Source organism: Centruroides sculpturatus, unplaced genomic scaffold, assembly GCF_000671375.1.
Source record: "Centruroides sculpturatus isolate CEXI.00-Female unplaced genomic scaffold, Cexi_2.0 scaffold971, whole genome shotgun sequence".
In the NCBI taxonomy this organism is placed as follows: Eukaryota; Metazoa; Arthropoda; class Arachnida; order Scorpiones; family Buthidae; genus Centruroides; species Centruroides sculpturatus.
Genome location: NW_019385102.1, coordinates 28,203 through 52,583, shown reverse-complemented (window position 1 = coordinate 52,583; position 24,381 = coordinate 28,203). Strand labels below are relative to the sequence as shown.

At 30.7% G+C, this 24,381-nt stretch overlaps 1 protein-coding gene across 4 annotated transcripts in view; it reads right to left on the bottom strand.

The window, feature by feature from the left end:
- The window catches only part of LOC111634715, a 187,109-nt gene that overhangs the window by 151,023 nt on the left and 11,705 nt on the right, over positions 1-24,381 (bottom strand). For all 4 annotated transcript variants that reach the window (XR_002758268.1, XM_023379554.1, XM_023379555.1 and 1 more), the window contains exons 3-13: positions 14,380-14,488; positions 9,106-9,299; positions 5,924-6,492; positions 5,699-5,846; positions 4,246-4,492; positions 3,841-3,998; positions 3,702-3,762; positions 3,095-3,627; positions 2,836-3,022; positions 953-1,185; positions 812-874 (exon numbers count right to left, since the gene is read on the bottom strand). Coding sequence is in view for 3 of the 4 variants with exons in the window: in XM_023379554.1 (XP_023235322.1) it covers positions 812-874; positions 953-1,185; positions 2,836-3,022; positions 3,095-3,627; positions 3,702-3,762; positions 3,841-3,998; positions 4,246-4,492; positions 5,699-5,846; positions 5,924-6,492; positions 9,106-9,299; positions 14,380-14,488 (2,502 nt within the window). In the remaining variant the exon portion in view is untranslated. The remainder of the gene's footprint in view (positions 1-811; positions 875-952; positions 1,186-2,835; positions 3,023-3,094; positions 3,628-3,701; positions 3,763-3,840; positions 3,999-4,245; positions 4,493-5,698; positions 5,847-5,923; positions 6,493-9,105; positions 9,300-14,379; positions 14,489-24,381) is intronic.

The window sequence follows — 24,381 nt, the reverse complement described above, 5'->3', positions numbered from 1 at the left end:
GGTTATAGGCTCGTACTGTACCTAGAATTTTAATATAACCAAAATGTATAAATAACACGAACAAATGCGGGTGACCGTAAAGGCAAAATATTCGACGTATTAATTTAATACAAATAATAATAAATTTATAAACATTTTTAACGTATTATTTATATATTTTTAATATATTTAAATATACGGTATATATATATTTTTTTCTAATTTTAAATCGCGTACCGTAAAACTTTACTTAATTAAAATATACGCTCTCCATCTCAAATTAAGTGGCTTGCCCCTGTAAATCATACTTTTCCTGTTATCAACGGAGTCATGCCGGTCAGTTATCAAACTCCTTTCGAGGAAATTTTTGAATTAAATTAACGTAACTTCCGTTTCGCACCGGACATTCGTATATAGTTAATCGAGGCCTCCCGTTTCCAAGTTTTCCGTATCTGGTCTCGATTTTCATTCATCTAACTCCGTTTTCGGAATTCAGGAAAAACAGGCTGACGACAGTGGGGATTTTTTTTTTTCAAATTGCAGCCAAAAAAATTTTACTTGTTGAAATTATAAGGTGTTTACGTTTCAAATTTTTTAAAAGAATATTAACGTTTACAATAAAGAAGGTGTAATTATCACTGTTAATCCTCTGCGATAGTATTCTGACATTGGTAGGTTTCTATAGTTAATTCCGAAAGATGTATTGACATTAATCTTCAAAGCTAAACGGTCATTCGACGAGAGAATAGTTTCGTCCGAGGTCAACGTACAAGCGATCTACATTCACATAGTAAACAAAGTACTTTAAGTCTTAAATAAGAACTAATCCTACCTTTCTATACTCGTCGTCGATATCGTCCACATCGTTTCTTTTTTCCGTATTCCCTTCTTCTTCCTGAATAAATTCGTCGTTTATTTTAAGAGATTTATAAATGATTTAAACGAATATATCGATATAATTTAATATAATTACGTGTATATCCAATTCTAATCTCAATTCTTCGGCAAAGGAGCCGTACGGATTTCCCATTGTATTAAGACGTTGGAGAAACTCTCGTAATTCGTGACACACCAGTGGATTTTGCGTGAAATCCTGATGACAAAACGTCACCCATTCGTAAAGTAATCTAAGAACCACGCGGTGATTTTGCAGAGTATCGTTCGGCTTGACTGATGTTAGATTACTTGCATTTTGATTGGCATTAACTAGAAAATTGATTAAAGTTATCGATTAAAAAAAAAACACTTCTATTCCGATAAAATTCTTTTTTAATTTTAAATTAACAATTTTTTCCCACCATTATTTAAAAAAAAAAAAGAAAAAACAGAATAATAATTTGATAGGTAATGCGATCGTTTTACTTAAATATCGTTGGGAATAGGAAATGCCACTCATCGCAAGGTCGTATACTACTTATCACATTAAATTCGGCATTTAATGAGTTCTAGAATGTCTTTTGTAACTTAATACTTTATTTTTTTTCCCTCTCCGAACCTGAAAGGAATACGAAAAATGTCTAGTACACTTAAGTACAGTACTACTTATTAAATCATATTTATAATTATTTATTTGAAATATACCCGCGCTTTTATTCCAAGAAACGAATAAATTTTAATTAACTACCAAGGATCTGCGCCGGAATCATTTGTAGTATAACAGTTTCTTTTAGTATTTAAATCTAAAAATAACCTCCAGACAATGGAAACTCCCATCGAAGACCATCTTTTCCCTTCCTTGTCCGTCCTTCGGAGGTTTCACTCTATATACCTTATATTACTATGTACTCGTTTTTGTGTTTATATTCCTAAATAAAGACTTTTAATACTAAATATAATTTATATTCCTGAAATATTAACATTCTTATTAATGTATTGAGAACGTAAATTAATACATGCCTGATTTTTAATATTATTAAACGAATGGTATAGTATCTTCTTTAGTAAAAGAAAAAATATACTTAATAATTGAATTTCTTGACAGAAGTAAAAGTTTCAGTTGTGTACAGTAAATACAGTTAGGAAGGAGAAAAAATGTTTTGTTTAGATTTAATTCAACAGATGGCGCGATGTGTTTTTTAGGTTTATTTATTTATTTTTTTATTCCAGTTGTATTGTACGCCATTATGTCCTACAGTAAATTTCGTGTTAGCAATTTACTGTAGGGCATAAAATATATTGTTACACGAAGTACAGTCGACCCTCCTTATAATACTGTTAATTATTCCGTTTTATATGAATTCCATGTTGTACGAGTCACTTAGATTTTACAAATACGTGTGCCGGGCTGTGAACGGATCACGTATTTGTAAAATATAAGTGACTCGTACAACATGGAATTCATATAAAACGGAATAATCAACAGTGTTATAGGGGGGTCGACTGCATTTAGCGACAGAAACGTGGTCGATACTTTCGAAATAAGTTACTGTATTTCAAGAACCATTGAAGTAACAATGGATAATAAACATAAATATTGTATTTTATTAACACAAAAGTGAAAACAATAAAAAAAACAGTTTGTCTTTGTATTATACTTAAATAATCAAATTTTTTGTTATTAAATTCATTTTTAGCGATTGTAGCCCATTAGTTCCCTTGGCTAATGAGAATTACTCACCTTAAGAGCGTAAAAATTTATTAATTTTATCAATTATTTAATGAAAAATTGAACTCTAGACTTACAGGTTAAGAGGTCGTCGGTCGGAAATAAGCTTTTTACCGAATAATGAAATTTTTTACTTGTCAAATTTAATATAATTGTTAAATCAAACAATAAATTAATNAGTAAAATATAAAAAAATCCACTGTTTATTTATATCGTCGCTTATACATAGATTTGATAGTGAAAGGAATTACCTGATGGGACTATGGAAGGAGTTTTATTTGTGGAAGTGTAAGTGCCTTCGGTTGTAGCACTACGGATTAAAGGGCCATGAGCGTGAGAACCGGGAAGTTGGAGAGAATTATGAAAAGTCACTCGAGGCACGGAACAGGATCGTGGACGTGCTACGGATGCGACGATATCCGAAGGTCTAGGATTAGGCTAAAAGAATAATTTGAAGATTATAAAAATTTTTACGAGTTATATAACCTGGAACATTTGAATTTAAAATACCTGAACGTCAAATTGTGGAAGATTTTGAATTTCACGTTGAAAAGCTAGAATTGTCTCTTCGTTCTCGGAGGGAGAAGAAATATTTTCGGCAAATTGCTGTTTAAATTTTTTTCGTTTTAGACTAGAAAACCTGAAACTTCTTTTAACGTAAGATAAGGGAGAAATGGGTGGAGTGGTTTGACCGTCGTTCTCCGTAAAGGTAGGTATTGTCTGAGCTTCCGGAGTTTGAATTACCACCTTGTTATGATCGGTTTTGGATTGTTGAGAAACAATACAATTTATGCTCAAATTAACTTTACGTCTTCCTCTAAGCGATTCCTCATTCTCGATTAAACTGGAATTACTTCTGTTTTCTACCGACAACATACTCGACTTGGAAGTGGTTCTGATTACGCGATTCTGAATTGGACATCCGAGCAATCGATGCATCAGTAGTCTGATCACTACTAAAGGGTGAATGACTAAGGGTAATCCCGAGAGAAAATAAATAGTACTTCCTCTTGGCACAGACCGTGCTCTACTCGAATCGTGATCTGAAAAGAATCCGTTTAAGTTAAATTTCCAATTAAATATTAACGATGGAATTTGTCATTGTAGTAATAGATACCTCTATGGTGTCTACTTATAATATCTTCGTCTTCCCAAGTGTCGTCTTTTTTCATTCTCTTCTAATAAAAGAAAAAATGTTATTTTAAATCCAGTCCGGCAAATTTTATTTATATTTTTTGATTAAAAATTCCACGCACCTCGACGTCTTTTAACAATTCCAAGATAATGGCTTCCAGAGAAGCGGCGGCTATTTGGTTGTTGCTATTGGCGATAATAGATGGTGCTAACGACGTCTCCATAATGTAAGTGTCCTCGTTGGAGTCCATCAAAGGAGTCGGGGGAGGAACCGCCTCCTCTAAGCGGAAATATAACAAACAATGTTACGTGACTATCCATCAAAGAACAGAAGGAGTCGATAGTTTAGTAATCTACGTCGCAGTTAATTACTTAAGAATGGATCGTTATTTTCACCTGTTGTCTAGAAATATAAAGCTAGCTAACCTATCGATCATAACTAATTGCCTTATTTATGTAATCTAGCATTAACCTAGATTCGGAATATATATATATTTTTAAATTATGCGTAACGGTACAGTACTCACCGAGCAAATCAAACAGATAAACCTTCTGTCTTAATCTCTGTTCCAATCCCATATACACTAGAATTCTGGCGGCGTGGTGCTTCACATACCGGGCATATTTGGTACTGTGGTTTGTGTAGTACCACTCGTCAGAAGGCAGCACCAATTGAGTGAGATTATCGGTCAAATCTGATTCCAACAACGTAGGATGATAAGATGGATCTAAGGCCAAGGTAGCCACGGTTTGAAGTATAAGGCAAAGTAATTGCTAAAAAATAGAATTACACAAAAATTAAGTTATTTATTCGGAAAAAAATATTTTAAAATGTTCTACGGTACATTCCAATTTAATCATTTACTACAGTCGACCCCCCATATAACACTGTTGATTATTCCGTTTTATACGAATTCCATGTTGTACGAATCACTTAGATTTTACAAATACGTGAGCCGTTCACAGCCGGCACACGTATTTGTAAAATATAAGTGACTTGTACAACATGGAATTCGTATAAAACGGAATAATCAACAGTGTTATAGGGGGTCGACTGTAGTTATATTTTCAGACAACATCTAATGTCATTTCCTTTCTAGTTTATTCTACGTTTTACGAAATTATCAACTTTTATGTTTAATGATACATTAAATAAATAAATAAAAATTACATTTTTACCTTAAAAACTATTTAAAGACACGGTAAGAAGCGCGGAATGAAAAGGTAAACAACCAGCAAATGAATGTTCTATTTTATAATTTAATTTTTATACAGATTTATTCCTGTTTAAAATCGAAGAAATAATTTGAAACGAAATGTATTTGAGTTAAATAACATATAATCAATTAAAATCGAATATTCCAAGTGAACAATTGTACGTTGAAGTAGGAGACTGTAAAATCTCTAAAATAAAATATTTAAATTTTTGAAAATTTTATTTACTTTCCATTATTTCAATTTTCTTCGTAAATCCACTTAAGCTACAGACACGTGGCTTTTATTTAAAAGTTACTTTAAAAACCATAAAACTATGTCCCGTACAACTACTTAAATAATTTTATTATCGAAAGAGAATGTCAATTCAATCTTTACTAATACTTTATTATTCACATCTTTGCAGGCATTTTAAAATAATTCGAAATATTAATTTGTTAAAATACTTTTATCGATTTATTATAAATAATTCTTCTTAAATTAGAAAAATAATTCTTATCGTTTCGACGAAAATCGAACGTAAATTTAATAAGTTAGAAGTAAAATACGTAAAAATTTCTATACAAATCGACCCCCCTATAACACTGTTGATAATTCCGTTTTATATGAATTCCGTGTTGTACGAGTCACTTAGATTTTACAAATACGTGAGCAGTTCACAGCCCGGTACACGTATTTGTAAAATCTAAGTGACTCGTACAACACGGAATTCATATAAAACGGAATTATCAACAGTGTTATAGGGGGTCGACTGTGTAATCTTACTGGATCGTGGGTTGAATCTAAGGCAGCAACTAATATCCTTAAATGGCCGTCTTGCATTAATTTCTTTTGGCCATCTTCCGACTGACTGATATAGAGTAAGGATCGAGCACTCAAAACTTGAAGACAATGGTAGCTGCAATGACGCCACCTAAAAAATAAACGACAAAACAGTTAGACAGACACGTTTACCACGTTTAATTTCTACTGTATAGATATAAAATTTACCTATGACTGGGAGTACAATGTTGTCTCGTACCCACGACTCTTTTGTGGAGAGTAATGGCATTATTGAGAATGTTGAGCATTAGATCGATTCCTTGATCGGTCATAATGTCTAAAACGGATTCGCTAACTTCTATCTCTTCTTCGTGTTCGGATACGGGTATATTTGTTTCGGTGGTAGAACCCTGTTCTTTAGTACCAATTTTCCATCCGTGACTCCACCATTTGGCATCGGAACTTCTCGCACGCGTAAATTTCCAAGGCAATACGTGAGAAGAACAAGTAGGAGTCGAGGATTGTATTCGGTGATTTTCTTTGAAACTCGACGAATGGCGAAAATGGGGAGAGTGGTGGATTTTAATACTAGTTCCGGTTTTTACTTTACATCTGGCCACTCCGTAAGATACGCAAACGTCGATGACTTTATTAAGGATCAGTAATGCCGTATATTGAAGCGCTTGGCCTCCTCGAAGATAACCGATCGAAACTCTAACTAATTGGCATAATTGAAGACTTAAGTATTCTTTCTTTTTATTAGATAAATGATCTTGCGCGTGTTCTTCTATTATTGTCTGAAAAAGAAAAAAAACAAAGTATTCTTTGTAACGTATCCTATTTAATTCTTAAAATACACAGAAAACAAGAGCCGACAATTGTAAATACGAGTAATAATCTCCTCGTATCGTTTTTCAATCTAATTTAATCGAATGCGACAACTTCCGCGTAGGACTTGTCTTCTTAAAAAAATTCAATAAATAAATAAACGCCTTAGTTCTAAAAAAAATGGAATTTCCACTGTACAATTTTATAATACATCAAATGTTCCTTTTTAAATATTTAACCTACTTGAACATTCAAAAATCCATTCCATTTTTACTCGTATTACGTATCGAATAAAAATATTCTTCTGGAGTAAATATTGAAGTAGTCTTGTGTATATAAAAAAAGGGTCGAAAGTATAATATTTTTTCTAACTTTTCGCTATATTAAAAATAATATCTTCTGTTTTTTAATATATATATAAGATTTTTTTACAAGAAAATGTTGTTATTCCGTGTTTTACGGTGTAAATAAATCGATAAAATTATTCTAATATACATCATTTTAATGTATAATATCTAGCAGATGTATATGTAATATTGTAATTAACGTAATGTAATAAGTTAATTTATAATATTCCGTATCCGGGTATCGTCGTAAGAGGGTATAGGAGAGTAGAATCGTACATTCAAATTCATACATAAATTAAACAATGGATGGGGAGGGGTTGAACTACGATACACGTCCATTTTATTTAATTAAATTTTACACAGATTTCGAGGGGGGGTTGAGTTTTGTTAGACGTCCGAAGAAGGGAGGTTATATGAATATTACATAATACAATAGAGCGTCGATTTTCCGAATCAATTGGCAACTGGGGTTGTCCGGATAACTGATATTTCGGATAACTGATTTACGTACGAAAAAATAGTTTAACGTATCCGATGTCGAAATTTTTCTCCGTTGCGTGTCGCTTCGCGTTGAATTTTCGTCGATGTTAAGCCTAACAAAGACTATTGTATCGTTAAAAATTATTTTTTTATTTTGTACAAACAAAATAAATATATTGAAAAATATAAAAATAATAAAAAATTATACTTCAGATGTTAATTTAGTATCAAAAACGTCAAATATTTGAGTAGCCCAAGACATAGCCAAAGATTGAAGCGCCACAGCATTGGCGAAAATTGAAATTTGCCGACTGGAATTCTTTCGGATGATTGACGTTTCGGATGATTGACTTTCGGAAAATCGACGCTCTACTGTATAGATATTAATTAGGGTAGGTTACTTACTTAACGAGAAAGAGGAATTAAAAAATAAATAGAATAAAAATAATTATTTCTGTTATTTAGTTTTATAAAAGTCAATATTTGCATTTCTATAAAACGTCAAATTATTTAAAAAATAAAAAAAAAATTATTTAAGATTTTTAAACTCGTATCGACTGCGGCATTTATAGGTTAAATAAATAAAGAATATTTCTTTTTTCGTGGCAAAAATTCTCGACAATTCTTTCAAATAACTCATACGTTACTGTATTTTCCGAAGAATAAATTCTTTTTTTCTTTCTTATAAAATGTCAATCAAATTTCCAGTCGAAAATATATTAATTATAAATTATACAGTAATATTATAATTCGTACGATCTTCTGTGTATATCTGTAATAATTAGTTTCAATATTAATAGTATTTAAATTTAATATAAATTAACAAACATTGTTTACGATACGAGGGGAGATAAATACAGTCGCATTTATCTCCAGTAGGATCGCACTAAATGACGATTTAACCGGTTATTAACATTTAAATTTGTTTATAAAACCCATCCCCATCCACAGAATTAAGCTTTTACCCATTTTGTGATAGTTAAAAATATAAGTTTTTTAATTACTTAAATATGATAACAGATGGCGCCACCAAATGTTGTCGGGGGAAAGTTAAGCAACTCGTTGCTGAATTTTTTTTTTTTTAATTTGTAGGGGGTATTAAAAAGGTGTAATATTTAAATCTTTATATAGAGTTGGCATTTTATTTCTTCCGAAAAAAAAAAAACAATTTTCTTAAATTTTTGTCTTATATAATATATAAATTGAATTTTTAAAAAATATATTTATATTTTATTTTTAAGATTTATCGCAACGCTGTTATATTTAGATCCATTTTACACGGGAAAGTAAATGATTGGATTTTGAAACGGAATACGTTGCTTTACAATGCTTTACTGATTTTACGAATCATTATTCAATATTATAATATGGAATTTTCTGGTCAAGCAGTAAAAAGTTAAAGGTAAACGAGCAAATATTTATTGTATGCCGGGCTACAATTTTTTAATCACATTTTTAATTAATTTAATTTAAAATATACGCTCTCCACCTCAAATTAGTAGTGGCTTGCCCCTGTACATCATACTTTCCTGATAAGAACAGAGTCGTGCCCGTCATCTTTGATTTAAATTGACGTGACTTCCGGTAAAAACAGGACGTTCTTATACAGTTATTCGGGACTTCCTCCCTCTAATATTTCCATATCTGGACACGATTTTCATCCATCTAACTCCGTTCTCGAGATTAAAGAAGGACAGACAGTGGGAATTTATGGGTGTACGTACAAGTTTATATATATATAACAATGCATCTTACCAGTAATAATTTATTAAGTAGAGATGCTACCGGTCGATGGAATTTCTCTCCGTCAACCTGATTGGTCAATTCGATCATATTTGTCAAATGATTTTGCATTCCAATCAAAATGGACGTCAAACACTCTGGATTTGACGCCATTTTTGTCAGTACTTGTAAACTGCTTTCGATTTTCTCGGCGTAATTTTTATCATCTGTAAAATATAAATAAAATGATAATTATATTCTACGTAAAACTTTACTTAATTTAATTCTATAATTATATATATATATATATTTTTTAAAATTTTTAGATAATTTGTTACGGCTCGTGGGTGAAGCTTTGGCAATTAACTACCGAAATGCGATTAATAATAAATGTGTGACGTTAGAAAAAAAAATTTTTTTAATTCCGTCACGTGATAGTTTTATCTCGAAAATTTCATAATTAACCGTAAGAAGTTTCTTAATAGATCGCGTGGCAAGGATATTTAATTAAACATTAATGGCATAAATTATAAAAGAAGTTAACCGAGTACTGCGGTGAAGATGCCAATTAAAACGTTGAAAACATCTGTAAAAAAAGGACAAGAATCTATTGCTAATTCAATTTACGTTAGAAATAAAGATTTCTACTTAATTTTTATATTGTTTTGTACAATTTTTTTTTACACTGTTAAAAATTCCTATAGTTTATTTCATTTCTCGCATCCCAAGACTATATTTTTTCTCCAATTTTGTCAACAATATCAGTAAAATAACCTTAAAAAATCGAATAAATTGTACAGTACGTGACGAGTTTCAAAGTGGAATAATTTAACCCCCATCGCGCCATAAAGTGTAGCCGTGCCTGACATTACACAACGAATTAGACATTAGCGAGGTTGCGGCCGAAGTTTTCATCTATAAAACGTGAACGTCGAACGTCGAGCGCCGCTTAAGATAGCGGCGCTCGACGTTCGACGTTCACGTTTTATAGATGAAAACTTCGGTCGTAACTTCGCTATTTTCGATACTTTTGGCCTTTGTTTCGATAAAGAAATAAGACGGCGGCCATAGGTTAATTCGTTTAATATCGAGTCGAAAGTAAATTATCATCTTTTTAAATTCCGTAGAGTAATTATTACGTCGAGTAATATCTAAGATGGTGCACTTTCGTACTTAATCCGCTTAAAGAATATCGATTATCCGGTAATGTTATTCAATATTCTTTCATCTAGAGGTGGATAGTTAATTAGTAGTTGGGCAAATATTGTTCGACGATTGACTCTTTAATTTATGAAAAGCCAGCAAACTCGATTATCACATAAAAGTTCGGAATTTTCTTTTCATGATTTATTACTTGTAATAACGACTTAATAAAAATTAACTGATAATAAATGCGAATTTTTAACGATTTTTATTTTAGATTCGGTTGCTTTCTATCTTTATAATACAAGAAGATGACGTTCTGAATTGAAGTGAGAATGTTCTTCCCTCTCGTCTTTAGTTAAGCTTAATTAATAGGATCGAGTGTCAAAAAAATAATAATAAACAATTAACTAAATGTCTCTTTGAAATTAAAATAAGAAGCGAAATCAGAATTTAAAAAAAATAATTTTTACTAAATTGAAATAAATAAAATCAGTAAATATATGCAGAAATTCGTAAGCATTTCAAATCAATAAATTTAATACAAACTCGATTTAAACAATCGATGCAGAAAATACTGAATAAAATTAAATAATTAAATAATCGATTTTGAAAAAAAATTTCCAGCAACGAGTTGCTTAACTTTCCAGGCAACATTTAGTGTTATGATATTTTATTTAAAATTCTTTTAACTATTATAAAATGGAAGAAAGCTTAATTTTCAGGTTTTGTAAAAAAAATGTAAATGCTAATAACCAGTAAAATCGCCATTAAGTCCGACTCTACTGAGATACACACACCTTCGTTATCTCCCAACCCCCTCGACTTTTACTCATCAAAATTTAATAGCATTAATCCTCCTAATAAGCAAACCTCCCTGCGAAATTTCAGAAATTTTCGACAAAAAGTACAGAAGTTATTAAGCTTGTAAAAGGGTGAAAAAATCGTGCCCCCCACATCTGTACATACAGAAAAAAATCTTGAATTTTTTGTTGCATTTCTTGATATTTCAATGTTCTCCGAGTCCATAAATGTAAAACTTTTGGGGCCATTTTTTGACCGATCGCCATACTTTCCTTGTGACGAGCGTGGAATAATGGCCTTCTTAGGGCCCACAATAATGTTTTCGTAGTTCCTTTAAAGAATATATTGTTAATAAATAGAAAAACTTGTAGACGTATAAATTTCCAATGTCGTCCGTCTGTCCGTCTTTCCTTAATTTCGAGAACAGTGTTACATAAATGAAATTAAACAATAGATATGAAAACCTTAGAGGCAGTAGGCCCCGATTAACTATACACTTACTTTCGATACAAATCGGAAATCGTGTTATTTCAATTCAAAACTACGAGCACGACTCTATTGTTAAAGGAAAAGTACGGTGTAAAGGGGCAAGCCACTAGTAATTTAAGATGGATAGCGTATAAAATAAATAAATATATGATTAAAAACTGCATGCAGCCCGGCGGCATTGTGACCGCGTCACAATTAATAATTGTTCGTTCTGTTTAAAAATCGATCACTCAATCCAACTCGATTGGGACCGTTTCCCTTTCTTTATTTTATTTACGAATTTCTTAAACATTTTCTAGTTTTAATACAATGAAATTTCCTTTTTTTTAAATAGCGATTACATGTAATAAAAGAAGGTAGAATTTGTACGAAGTATAAATTTCTTAACGAATAATCTGGCAATTAGACTTTAGCCTAGAGAAAAGAAAAATTGGAAAAAATTCAAAAATTAATCTTCCGTAAATCTTATTTAAAAACTTTTAACAAAGAAACGTTGTTAAGAAAAATATAATAACCGTTATAAAGAAATTTTCGGACGAACGTACGCGCTACATCATTTAACGTGTCAAAACTTAATCTTCATTTAAGACTTTACGGAAATTTAATATCTTCCAAACGCCCCCGTAATTGGTCGAAACACAAAAAGTAAACGGTAACGAAGCGAATAATTATTTAAATTGTTATAATACAAATCATCGTCGATAGAAGCAATCGGAGTGAATTACTTGGAAAATATGGCGTGCGTATATCTCACAAGTTTCTTTTATTTAATTCGCTAAACAATAATAATATTTTGAGAATATTTAGTTAATTTAATTACAGAAAACAATCGATAAAATTACTACTCAGGCTATTTGAATTAAATTTTTAAACGCGTTAGAAAAGAAAAAAAAGAATAAAATATATGCTCTCCATCTCAATTTAGTATTAGCTTGCCCCTGTACATCTTACTTTACCTGTTAGCAATAACGTCGTGCCAGTCTAACTCCTTTCGAGGGAAAATTTTTGAATTGAAATCCGGTGCAAACCGGAGGGGGTCCTCCTGCCCTTAAATTTTGTATATCTGGCCTCGAATCTGATATATATCTGAGACTGTTCTCGAGATTAAGAAATGTCAGACAAACAGACAGACGACAGTGGGAATTTATAGGTCTACAATATTTTTCAAATTGCAGCCAAATATGGATAAGCTAAACTTCAAATGGAGGAAAGAAAACAAAATTCTATTCGATTTTTTAACGTAATAATAGAATTTAATGGTGTTTTCTCATCCGTAATAAATTAATCAAAAGGGAAAATAACAGATTTTTACGCAACTACATTAAAATCTATATTTACAAACAGTATATATATATTTATACACGGTTCCTTCTATGAAGAAAATATAGAAACAGAGAAAGGAAATAAAAATCGATATACGCAATTTAATCAAATACGATATGTAAGTGGTCACAATGTTTATTCTCTGGAGGATCTCACGCATCTTGCCAGAGATCGTCTCACTCTTCGTCCCTCCCTCTCTTTGCAATGAGGTTGGCAAACTAATTTCAAACTTTAAATTACTGTTTTATTGCCCATCGCGTAATGGGTGCGACTTGACATTGTCGTGGTTGTCGTCAAACAAAGCGGCGTTATTCGGTTTATAAATACGATACTGTAATTGTTAAAAATAGAGCAGCCTTAAGAAAGAGAAAGATTTTAAGAGCCACCTTATTTTCCTTGCGCAATTAACAATTACTAATTGCATTATCAAGAAAAGAAAGTGGAAAAGAAGTTTACTAATTACAATTAATTTTTAATCCGTTTCGAAATTTCTCAATTTTACAGTCAAAATTCGATGTAGTGGCCCCCTAAATAGAGCTACCCTGGTAATACTTGTGAACAGATCATATGCTTAATATTAAATAGCAACTCTTATTAATAAATATACGATTTTGCATTGTAATTAGCATTATTATAACCAATAATGTCATTCAAACACATATATACCTCTATACACTTCTTTACTATCCCCATATATATGTACAGTACATCATACTTTTCCTTTAACAGTAGAGTCGTGCCATATCTATCTAATTCCTTTCGGGGGGAATTCTGAATGTTAAATATTCTTCGATTAGACGGAATACGAAAGAAACAGTACACCCGTAAAGCGTATTTTTTCTTTGTTATCCAATTGTAAACGAAAAATTCACTTAAATTCCCTTGTTACGTACACAAGATAAAAGGGGAAAATAAAAGTATTTTAATTACAAAATCTCAAAACAGATGGTACTACGCACAATTTTATTTATTATGATTAATAATATAAAAGTTATTTTTAAATGAGATCTCATAACAGCCGGAAATTTATGCGAATCGTTGCTAGATTTTTAAAAATCTTCCATCTTCATTATCTACATTTTTGTTCAAAGGATCTCAAAACATATACAAAAAACTTGTAGTATACAAGTATGTATACATCTTGTTACGTATACTTGTACATGACAGCCGGGAAAGTAACACACGTCTTTTAATTTACCTTAACTGCTTATAACTATGTTACATTTCGGTAGAAAGAAAGTTGAACAGCAGTTTCTTTTCCTTCTCGTTTTTTTTACGAGGAGGGAAAGAATGCGACAGGAGGAATGGCAAATTTTTGCTCGAGCATATTCAATCTAATTAACAGCTCATTACCGAACTTTAACGACGTAAATTTCGATAATTTAGCGAGCGATCGACTTATTGCGTGGTTTGCATCCTATTTAAACTTTACGGTTATTAATTAGAAGTCTAGAAATTCCATTTCTCGAATAACCTATGTTAAAATATTAAATTTCAATAGTGACACGACATATTTAATTTTTGAAAGTACAGTATTAAAAATCTTACTTTCGTTGGAAGGAAGGCGATTGCGAATTTTTCCCTCTTCTACTACTTTCCTCACTGTTTTAACTGACTGGATACTTTGATCTAAGGAAGGAGTTTCGGCAGCTCCCATCTAAAAAAATATATATATTTCATTTAAATATTACTGAAATATTAAACAATAAATTCGATACAAATCGGAAATCGTGTTATTTCAATTCAAAACTACGAGCNTCTGAGATTATAATTATTATAACGAAAAGATTAATTGGAATAAAATAAAGTTTATACGCTATTTTAATAAATATGTATTCTTTTTTATTATTATAAAGAAATTTTCGTAAAATTCTTTCCGAGTAAAAAGAAAATAATGATAATAATGCCTATAATTAGCTTAAGCTGGTTATCAGGTTGTTCCACTTCGCAATAGTTAAATGGATTATATTAAAAATTCGGTATTAATAGAAAGGAGGGGAGGGGAAATCATGCTTTAGATTCGTTCGCATCATCGATTATAATTTAAAATAAAGAAATTTAAAAGAAAAAGAAGCGTGAAAAAAGTTCTTGTTTATTAAATTATTTAAAAATCTTTTCAAAAAAAGTATATATAATTTTTCTTCAAATATTACACATCAATCACTGTACAATTGTAATATTTTACTCTCTAATTTAATTTATAATTAAGATATTTTTTAAAATATATAATCTTCAGAGAGTTTGTTTTTAAATAAGTAAAGGACCGAATTCAAACCGAAAAATATAGATTAATTTTACACGTAATTCGATAGAACGAAAGGCGATTGTAGGTTCGAAATCTTAATGCATTAAAATTAATTGTAATTGTAAATATATACAATCGAACCTCCGTTAGCGGCCAGTTTTTACGTTACCGAAGGTTTGGCTGTATACTAAAATACGACATCACACGTGGTGAATTATATTCATTTAATAAATAAAGCCTCATTAAATTATTTTAAAGAGAAATCACGTATTTATGTACGACAAATTCATGAAAGTATTTGTTGAATGAATAATGCAATTAATCCCGTTCGACGATTCATAATGAATTTTAAAACGAGAGAAATAATTACGGCGTGGCAATCTGCCGTTTTTCGATTGATAAAACACAGTATTAATAACAATTACCGTTCTTAGAGTTCGAAGAGAATTTTTGAACCGCACCCAACACATTACAGTTGTTTGGTGACACTCCCATTACCAAACAAGGGAATTTTCCGACAATCGAGACAACCGTCAACAACGTCACACGTTGAATGACAACGGAATAAGCATGATTTTTCAATATATACAAAAAATAATAATAATAAAAGTGAATCGAGAATTCTGTATTATTCAATTTAGTGAAATTCAGAAAGCTGAAATAGAATTAATGCTAATTAATAGAGAAAATTGGTGTTACATCTCATCTTTCATACAGCTTAGTCATACAAATAAGATTTACAGTCAATTTTTTATCATATTTTTTTAATTTATTTATTTTAAAATATATGCTCTCCACCTCAAATTAGTATTGGCTTGCCCCTGTACATCATACTTTTCCTTTAACAGTAGAGTCGTGCTGTATCTATCTAATTCCTTTCGGGGGGAATTCTGAATGTTAAATATTCTGTAATATTCTTCGATTAGACGGAATACGAAAGAAACAGTACGTATAAAAATAAGAATTGTTCCTATAAAAATATAAGTAATCGATAATAATTAAAAATTTCCATATCTATTTTTAATTTAACCTAAGCAATTATTATAGTATAATAGTTATAAAATGTTTAATAAGTTATTAAAGTTGTTAAATGGGATTTTTGGGTATTCAAATTACGCTTCATTTAATCAAATTACCTAGGTCGAGAACCAGAATAAATTATTTAAAAAGTGTAAAAATAAGTAATTAATTATTATACATTTTAAATCTTAGCGAGATAAAGAACACATAAATATCCTATTTTGTATGCCAATTTTATAAAGTTACATCATAAGTCCAGTCAGGCGTAACTATGAAAAAAAAAATCAGCAACGAGTTGCTTAACTTTTCCGGCAACATTTGCTGCCGCCATCTGTTATATTATTTTATTTTAAAAATTTTTTATATTTTTAACTATTATAAAATGGCACAATTTTAAGGGTAGGGACAGGTTTTATAAATAAAAAAAATTGTAAATACTAATAACGAGTAAAGTCGTCATTAAGTCCGGCCCTACTCCGCATACGACACACGACTTTTATCTCCCCACCCCCACGACCTTTAACCACTAAAATTTAGTGGTATCGATTACCCTAATAAACAAATCTCCCTGCAAAATTTCAGAAATTTCCGACAAAAAGTATGGGAGTTATTAAGCTTCAAACATGTCCCCCCACACACACTTACTATCGGTAGGTACAGAAAAAAACAAAAAAACCCACGAATTTCTTTGTATTTATCGACGTTCTTCGATAACAAATATTAATTTTAAAAATTAGTTAATTAATTACGCTTATAATTACTTCCAAATAATACGTGACGGATAATGGAGTGACCGAGGGCACTACAAAAGGGCTTGTAAAATAGGAAATAATTGAAAAAAAAAAGTGGGTTTGAGTAATTCGATTAAATGAAAAATTCCAAATGGTGTGAAGTTAAATTTGTAATGTTTAATTAACTTTTAAATCGATAAATCAAAATTTCTTTTAAGCCAATTTAGCAATTTTACAATCGATGTACTGAAAAAAAAGACTTTTATTATTTGATTTTAGAACGGAAGCCATTGAAAATTTACCATTTTATACGGATTCCGACACCGTAAACCGTCAAATAACACGAAAATAGAAACACGGGAGTGGATTAAAAACGACTATTTGTCATTTAATAACCGAATGTTCGATTTGTACATTGAAAATTACACTCCGGGTGTAATTTTCAATGTAAAAAAAAAGTAATAAAAACGTTTTTATTTTTAATAAATACTTCGATATGACATTGATATAATACATTTTCCAACGTCAATAAGATCACATATTAATGTGCCGTATAAAATTACTCGCTGCACGTTGCTAAGGCAACCGGAGGCTCGGCCATCACCGTAACAACCGTCTACCAATTTCCAACCCTCTCGAATTTTAGGGTAGTGTCGTAATATACGATTTTTATTTATTTATTTTTATACAAAAAAAAGAAGTAAACTAATATTTATAAGAAAACAAAGTCGAATTCTATATAATATACAGGGGTTTTAAGATTTAAAATTATAGCTCGAAAGGTGTTTTTAAATCATCTCTTCGATAAATCATGCATTTATTGTTGACGATAAGTAAATTTATATCGATTCAATGTATAATGGACCGTCAAATTTTGCCCGAAAATTAATATAAATCGGTAATTTTCATTAAAACGCTCTTAGATTTTCGTTAATGCTCAATAAAAACTTCAAAACACAATAGAAAAGGGGCAGGTACCATGACTTTTGAATTCTCTTTAGTCACAGAGTACGGTATGATTGAGTCACGTAACGATACGTAGTATTATTCTGACATGTGATTACGGTAAATTTTATTATTGATAAATCGGTGACTGATAAATTATTTTATCTTTGGGAAAAGATTACGGCAAGAAACTATTTACGCGGTTTTTTCGTATTAATTTCTAATCAGTTTCCAATTCAAAATGAATTTTTTAACGAAATATATCTCGTTACACTGAATTTTTTACTCCTTTTACTACAGTTTCTTCTATTTTTAGTTAGCTTTTTTTTAATGATTTTTCACTATTGATTTTTGAAAATTTGTTTTGCAAATTACGTTTTATTTATTTATTTAGTATAGTTTGGTGTTCCGTTGCAATGGTTCTTATTCTGGAGTGCATTCACCTCTCCAGACTTCTGGGGTGCGGAGTCATAATAAAACGCGTTGCTATCAAATTTAAATGTATAATTATGTATTATTTTTTCCTGTTGTACATTCTTAACCTGGAACTAAATGCTTTTAACCAATGCTCCTTGTAACTCGCACCTAAATAGGGTCCTTTTTTCCCCGTAGAAGACAAATCGCCAACGTGTTGCTTTGCAGTATATCAACAAAAACTATTTAAGTCCTACCTAAAATAAGACCCCAAAATAGACCCCGTCCCCTTAAAAAGTTGCCGGGAAAGTCGAGCAACTCGTTGCTGCTTTATTTCAAACTGCAGCCCAAGTATCTCGTTCTGTTTTCTGTTATCATTTGATACGGAACTGTTTGCATTTGTTAATACTAAAATCCTTAAATAAATCTCATAGAAATATTTGTTAATTACCTCGAAACGTTAATTGTAATCATTTCATCAATTAGTTGGAGCTGGCATCCGATTGTTTCCGCCATGTGTTTAGTGTAGTATATCCATTCTATAAAGGTAACATGTTACGATTTTATTTGAGCGGTATTATTGTTCGTAACGAGGTGAAAATCAAATCGATATCGAAAGAGAATTAGTTTTCATTGATAATTTTATATTAATGTAATTAAATCCCTTTTCTGTAAGCTATTCTTAAACACTTATAATGATGATATATTCGTAAATATAACATATAATGATTTGCATAACGGGAAATTAGTATTATTTACCGTAACAAATTAAGTTATTTATAACACGTAATGTTTTATTCTTTCTCTATAATCAACAGATCAATGCGGAAAATACTATAATTTATAAATAAATCTATAAGTTATCGAAATTTCGATATAACGTCTTGTTTACTTCCGAAATTGGAATGGGGGAGCTAAACCGAGTTTTATATAAGAGCGACGTTTATATAAACACAATTAGTATACTTTAATAACCGGTAAAATCATCATTAAGTCCGACACTACTGGAGATACACGCGATCCTCTTTATCTCCTCACCCCCAAGACTATTAATCACCAAAATTTAAGAGCATCGATCCCCCTAATGAATAAATCTCCCTACAGAATTTCAGAAATTTTCGACAAAAATCTCAGGAGTTATTAAGCTTCAAAGAGGGTGAACGAAATCGTACTCCCACAAACAATAACATCCATACATAGAGAAAAAGTCCGGAATTTTTCTGTATTTCTCGACGTTTAAAAGTCCCTGAGCCCAAAAATATTGGGGTTCATTCTTTAATCGATCGCCATACTTTCCCTCTGTTTTATATAACAGGGCCGAGAAAGAAGCTTACAAAAGCCCTCCCCCATAAAAACGGAGGTTTTAATGGCGAATCATGTAAATTTATACATTATTGCATTGCAAATTTTAAGTATTTGCGCTTTCTTTATAATTCAATTTATTTACAGAAGAATTTTTAGCTTTAGAAGCAGAAATTTCGAAAATTCCATCCAATAAGGTTAGATTAGTTAGCTTTAGGTTAAATAATCTATACTCGAATTAGAAACGTAGCCTTATTAAATATGGCTTAAATTAATGTAAAGCATTTAATTAATTAAATTGATAAATATTTTACATATTAATTTTTCGAATAATAATTACAAATCTCGACCCCCTCTTAACATATTATACATAATTTCTCTTTAGTAGCTCTAGGTCTCATCCTTATCGCTTTCTAACAAATTTTTAATTACACTTACGGGCTATATATTTCAATTTTTGTAAACAGAAAGTAAAGTCAATAAGAATTAACTTTATTTTTAAATATTTAAATATTAATTGCCGTCTCCTATCTCCGAGCTTTCTGGTCTCGACTTTCATCTATCTAACTCCGATTAAGGAAGAACAGACAGCCAGACGGACGACGGTGGGAATTTATAGGTTTACAATTGCATCCCAATTAAATATTTTGTAATTTCATTACACAATCAAACCTGTTAACAAAGGCCACTGACGGAAACGGAAACAAAAATGGCAGCCGTTCCGTTGTTAGGAGGTGGTCGTTATTGGAGGTTCTTAATACTTTATTCTAGCTTTATTCCTTGAAATCTCGTATAAAAGCTTAAGGAATTCGTATAAAAATCAGTACGATTGCATTTACAAGTGTACAAATTTTTCATCGCAATTACCATTAAACGTCGTAAATTAATTAAGAAATTATAACGAAAGAAAAAAATGCCGAATTTTTACGAGTTAGATCAAAGCCCGTGTATCGATCTCCGTTCGTTACAACGAAAAGATCAATCAATTTATCAATAACTAAACGGTTTGCGAGTTGACCTACATTTTCTTAACATTATAAAATTAAAAAAAAAAACACCTTAAAGATACAAAAACCCTTATAATCNCCCCCTATAACACTGTTGATTATTCCGTTTTATATGAATTCCATGTTGTACGAGTCACTTAGATTTTACAAATATGTGTGAATGACTCACTAATTTGTAAAATCTAAGTGACTCGTACAACATGGAATTCATATAAAACGGAATTATCAACAGTGTTAAGGGGGGTCAACTGGTACAGAAAAATAATGATAAATTTTACTGTTTTTTCCCCCCATTAAATTGTGTTTTTTCGTATAAAAATCAGTACGATTGCATTTACAAGTGTACAAATTTTTCATCGCAATTACCATTAAACGTCGTAAATTAATTAAGAAATTATAACGAAAGAAAAAAATGCCGAATTTTTACGAGTTAGATCAAAGCCCGTGTATCGATCTCCGTTCGTTACAACGAAAAGATCAATCAATTTATCAATAACTAAACGGTTTGCGAGTTGACCTACATTTTCTTAACATTATAAAATTAAAAAAAAAAACACCTTAAAGATACAAAAACCCTTATAATCTTCTAAATAAGGTAATAAAACCTTATACTTTACGGGTTTATTACCTTATATTTTTCGTTATAACCGAGAAATTTCATAAATAATAGAGTAACAAGTTTAACTGTTTAGTATTTTATTAAGGAATACGTTCATTTGCAATGATTTATGAGTAACATTATCGAAGAGACATTATTAAATAACAAATTACCCCGTTATACCGCCGGCAGTAGGTTAAAATTTTCTAAACAATGGAGATTATATAAATCTGTAGTATCACGATACGAAAGAGTAAAACAATTGGGCAAATGCTAAAATTCTAATTTAACGAAGGGGGAACGAAAACATTAACCAATAACAATGGTTTATATACAAAAATCCAACTTTCTAAGCCATCAATTAAAGGCAAAGTTTCGAAAATTTTAATTATTTAAAGAGAGAAGGGAGGAGGAAATAATTAAAAAAAAAAAGAATTTATCTACGATAAATTATTAATTGTTGCTTTATGGTGATTAATGTTATTTAATAATAAATGATGTTAAATTATAAGCAAACAAAACGAGTTCATTTCGGCGTTAATTAAAATAATTACTAAAAGTATATTTAAAGTTTGTGGCAATTATTAAAATGTTGCCTCTTTTATATCAAAAATTCTTCTATTATTATTATATATATTTTTTTAATCTTTCGAATAATAAAAATATATTTTACGATTCGATAGCAATAATGAAAATTAGAATAGATTTATACAGAAGGGGGAGGAAAAAAGTAAAATTATAAAAGGAAAAATTGAATTTTCTACTTGGAAAAAATCAAGAAATGAAGATCTTTATCGATATTTTCGGAGTGAAATATGATTTTAAACAGTAATTTTCTAAAGAAGTAATGGTTGCTATAGAAGTATTTTTAGCGTAAAATATTTCTAAACGATAATCGAACTCCATAGAGGTGATGGATTTTTTTTTTTCCTTTTTTGTTTCTTAAATTAGTACTTAATTGAATTTCCTTCCCCGTCGTGAATTGTAACGCAACACAATTAATGGTTTTATCATAAAGCTCAGAAATATTTAATGATAAACAATGAATATTCTTATATTTTATTTCTCTGATAAAAAAAATGATGATAAATACAGCATTAAATAAATACAACAACGAGTTGCTTAACTTTCCCGGCAACATTTAAAATTGCGGGTTTAGCGCCATGTGTTACGATATTTTATTTTAAAAACGTTTTATATATATATTTCTATTATAAAATGAATGGTATTTATGGGTTTTATAAAAAATTTGTAAATGATAATAACCGGTAAAATTGTCATTAAGTCCGTCCCTACTCCAGTTATGACACGACCCTTTTTATCTTCCCACCCCCTCGACTTTTAACCACCAAAATTTAATAGTGTCGACCCCCTTAATACACAAACCACCTCGAAACATTTCAGAAACTTTCGACAAAAATCACAAGAGTTATTAAGCTTCAAAGAGTGGAAGTATCAGATGATATTAATGCCTATTTGTTAAATAAATAATAGTTTAAATGATTCGAAATTTAATTTTATGTTTCTATAATTTAGAAAACACGTTAAAATTACTACAGAATAAATTGTATTAAATATTCCACGTTTAATTTTGTTTCTAATGCATTAAAAAAAAACTCCGAAATATTTGAAGGGATGAACTCGAATAATTTTGATTTTTATGTAGAAAATTCACAATCTATTCAGCTTTTCTTTCTAAAATTTTGATATATATATTTTTTATTTTTTTATTTATCCACTTCCACGAAATTAGTATGTTCCGGATGAAGAAGAAGTAATAATTCTCTGCACTCCTCTTTCCGTACTTGACGTGGATACGGCAGAGAATAGTTCAAAGCTGTTTTCATATCGGTTCGAGTCAATACGGAATTTTTACTAACGAATACGTGCTTCAATAGAACATCCGGGTCGACATCTATCAGGTTTTTTTTTTCAAATTTCTTACCACCACTTCGTCTTTCTTCTTCTATCTTCTACTATTTCGCATTTCCTCCATACGTTTATCCGTCCATACCAAACATCGACCTACCGATTCTTGTGCAACGTTCTTCCTACGAGACGTGTCGAAAGGAATTTGTTTTTGTAGGACGAGAACTTTGAATGACCACAAGTCCCTTTATTAAGTGGAAAAAGTCACGCAATAACGCGGCAGGTGTCAATTATTACATTATCGGTAGTCGGGATCTTCCACATTTTATTGGAATTGACCCGCATCCGGAAATTAAGCTTTTTCTATTAAAAACCAATAAATCCAGTAACGAAGTTGCTTAACTTTTCCGGCAACATTAAAACTGCGGGGTGGCGCCATCTGTTATTAGAAACTTTTTATATATTTAACTATTATACAATGCTTAATTTTGAGGTAGGGATGGGTTTTATTAAAAAAAAAAAAAAATCCTCGTTAAGTCCGGTCCTACTCGAGATACGCACACGATCCCCTTTATCTCCCCACCACCTCCACTTTTAACCACCAAAATTTAACAGAATCGATCCCGTTAATACACAAAACTCCCTGCCAAATTTCAGAAATTTTCGATAAAAAGCACGGGAGTTATTAAGCTTTAAATAAGGCGAACAAAATCGTGCTTCTCCATCCACATACATATAAAAACGCCATACCTTCACTCTGTTATATATAACACAGCAGAGAAAGTAAAAAATCCACAAACACAATAGAAAATTTAAAGGCTTTATCACCAAATAATACTAGAATATCCCTTACATCGTTACAGTTTTATCTTTAAAACCAAAGAAACGAATATAAAGAATGGAGGAATGTAGGGCAAAGAAAAAAAGATTCTTTTAATGTCTTTCTATACCGGAACAACCGGTAAAAAGTTTTGGTGACAATTTCTTAACTTCGGCAATGTCCCAAGTGATACGAGTCGGAAGAAAAAACTAAAAAAAAAGTGTCGAAACCGTAGAAGAAAGGCGAAAAAATCGTCTACTCGTCTCTGTCATATTTAATTGGAACCCTAAAGGCAATCAGAGTAGAGAAAACAGCCAAGCTTTCAAATAGACGTGAGGAAGGAATCGAACAGAAGATAGTTTCGGTAACAGAAAATAGCCTGGCAGATCTTAAATCAAAATATTAATAGACAATGTCGAAATGCGATCAATATTTACTAAATAAAAGCTTAAGTAATAAAAAGGCAGTGTTTCCTTTTCATTTAACGTTTTATCATAAAATTTAACAGACAAGTTCGTATTCTGGAGATAATATACGTTATAAAATTGCCGAAATATTAATAAAATTTCATCGTATTTTCTTTAAATATTTTAAAACGT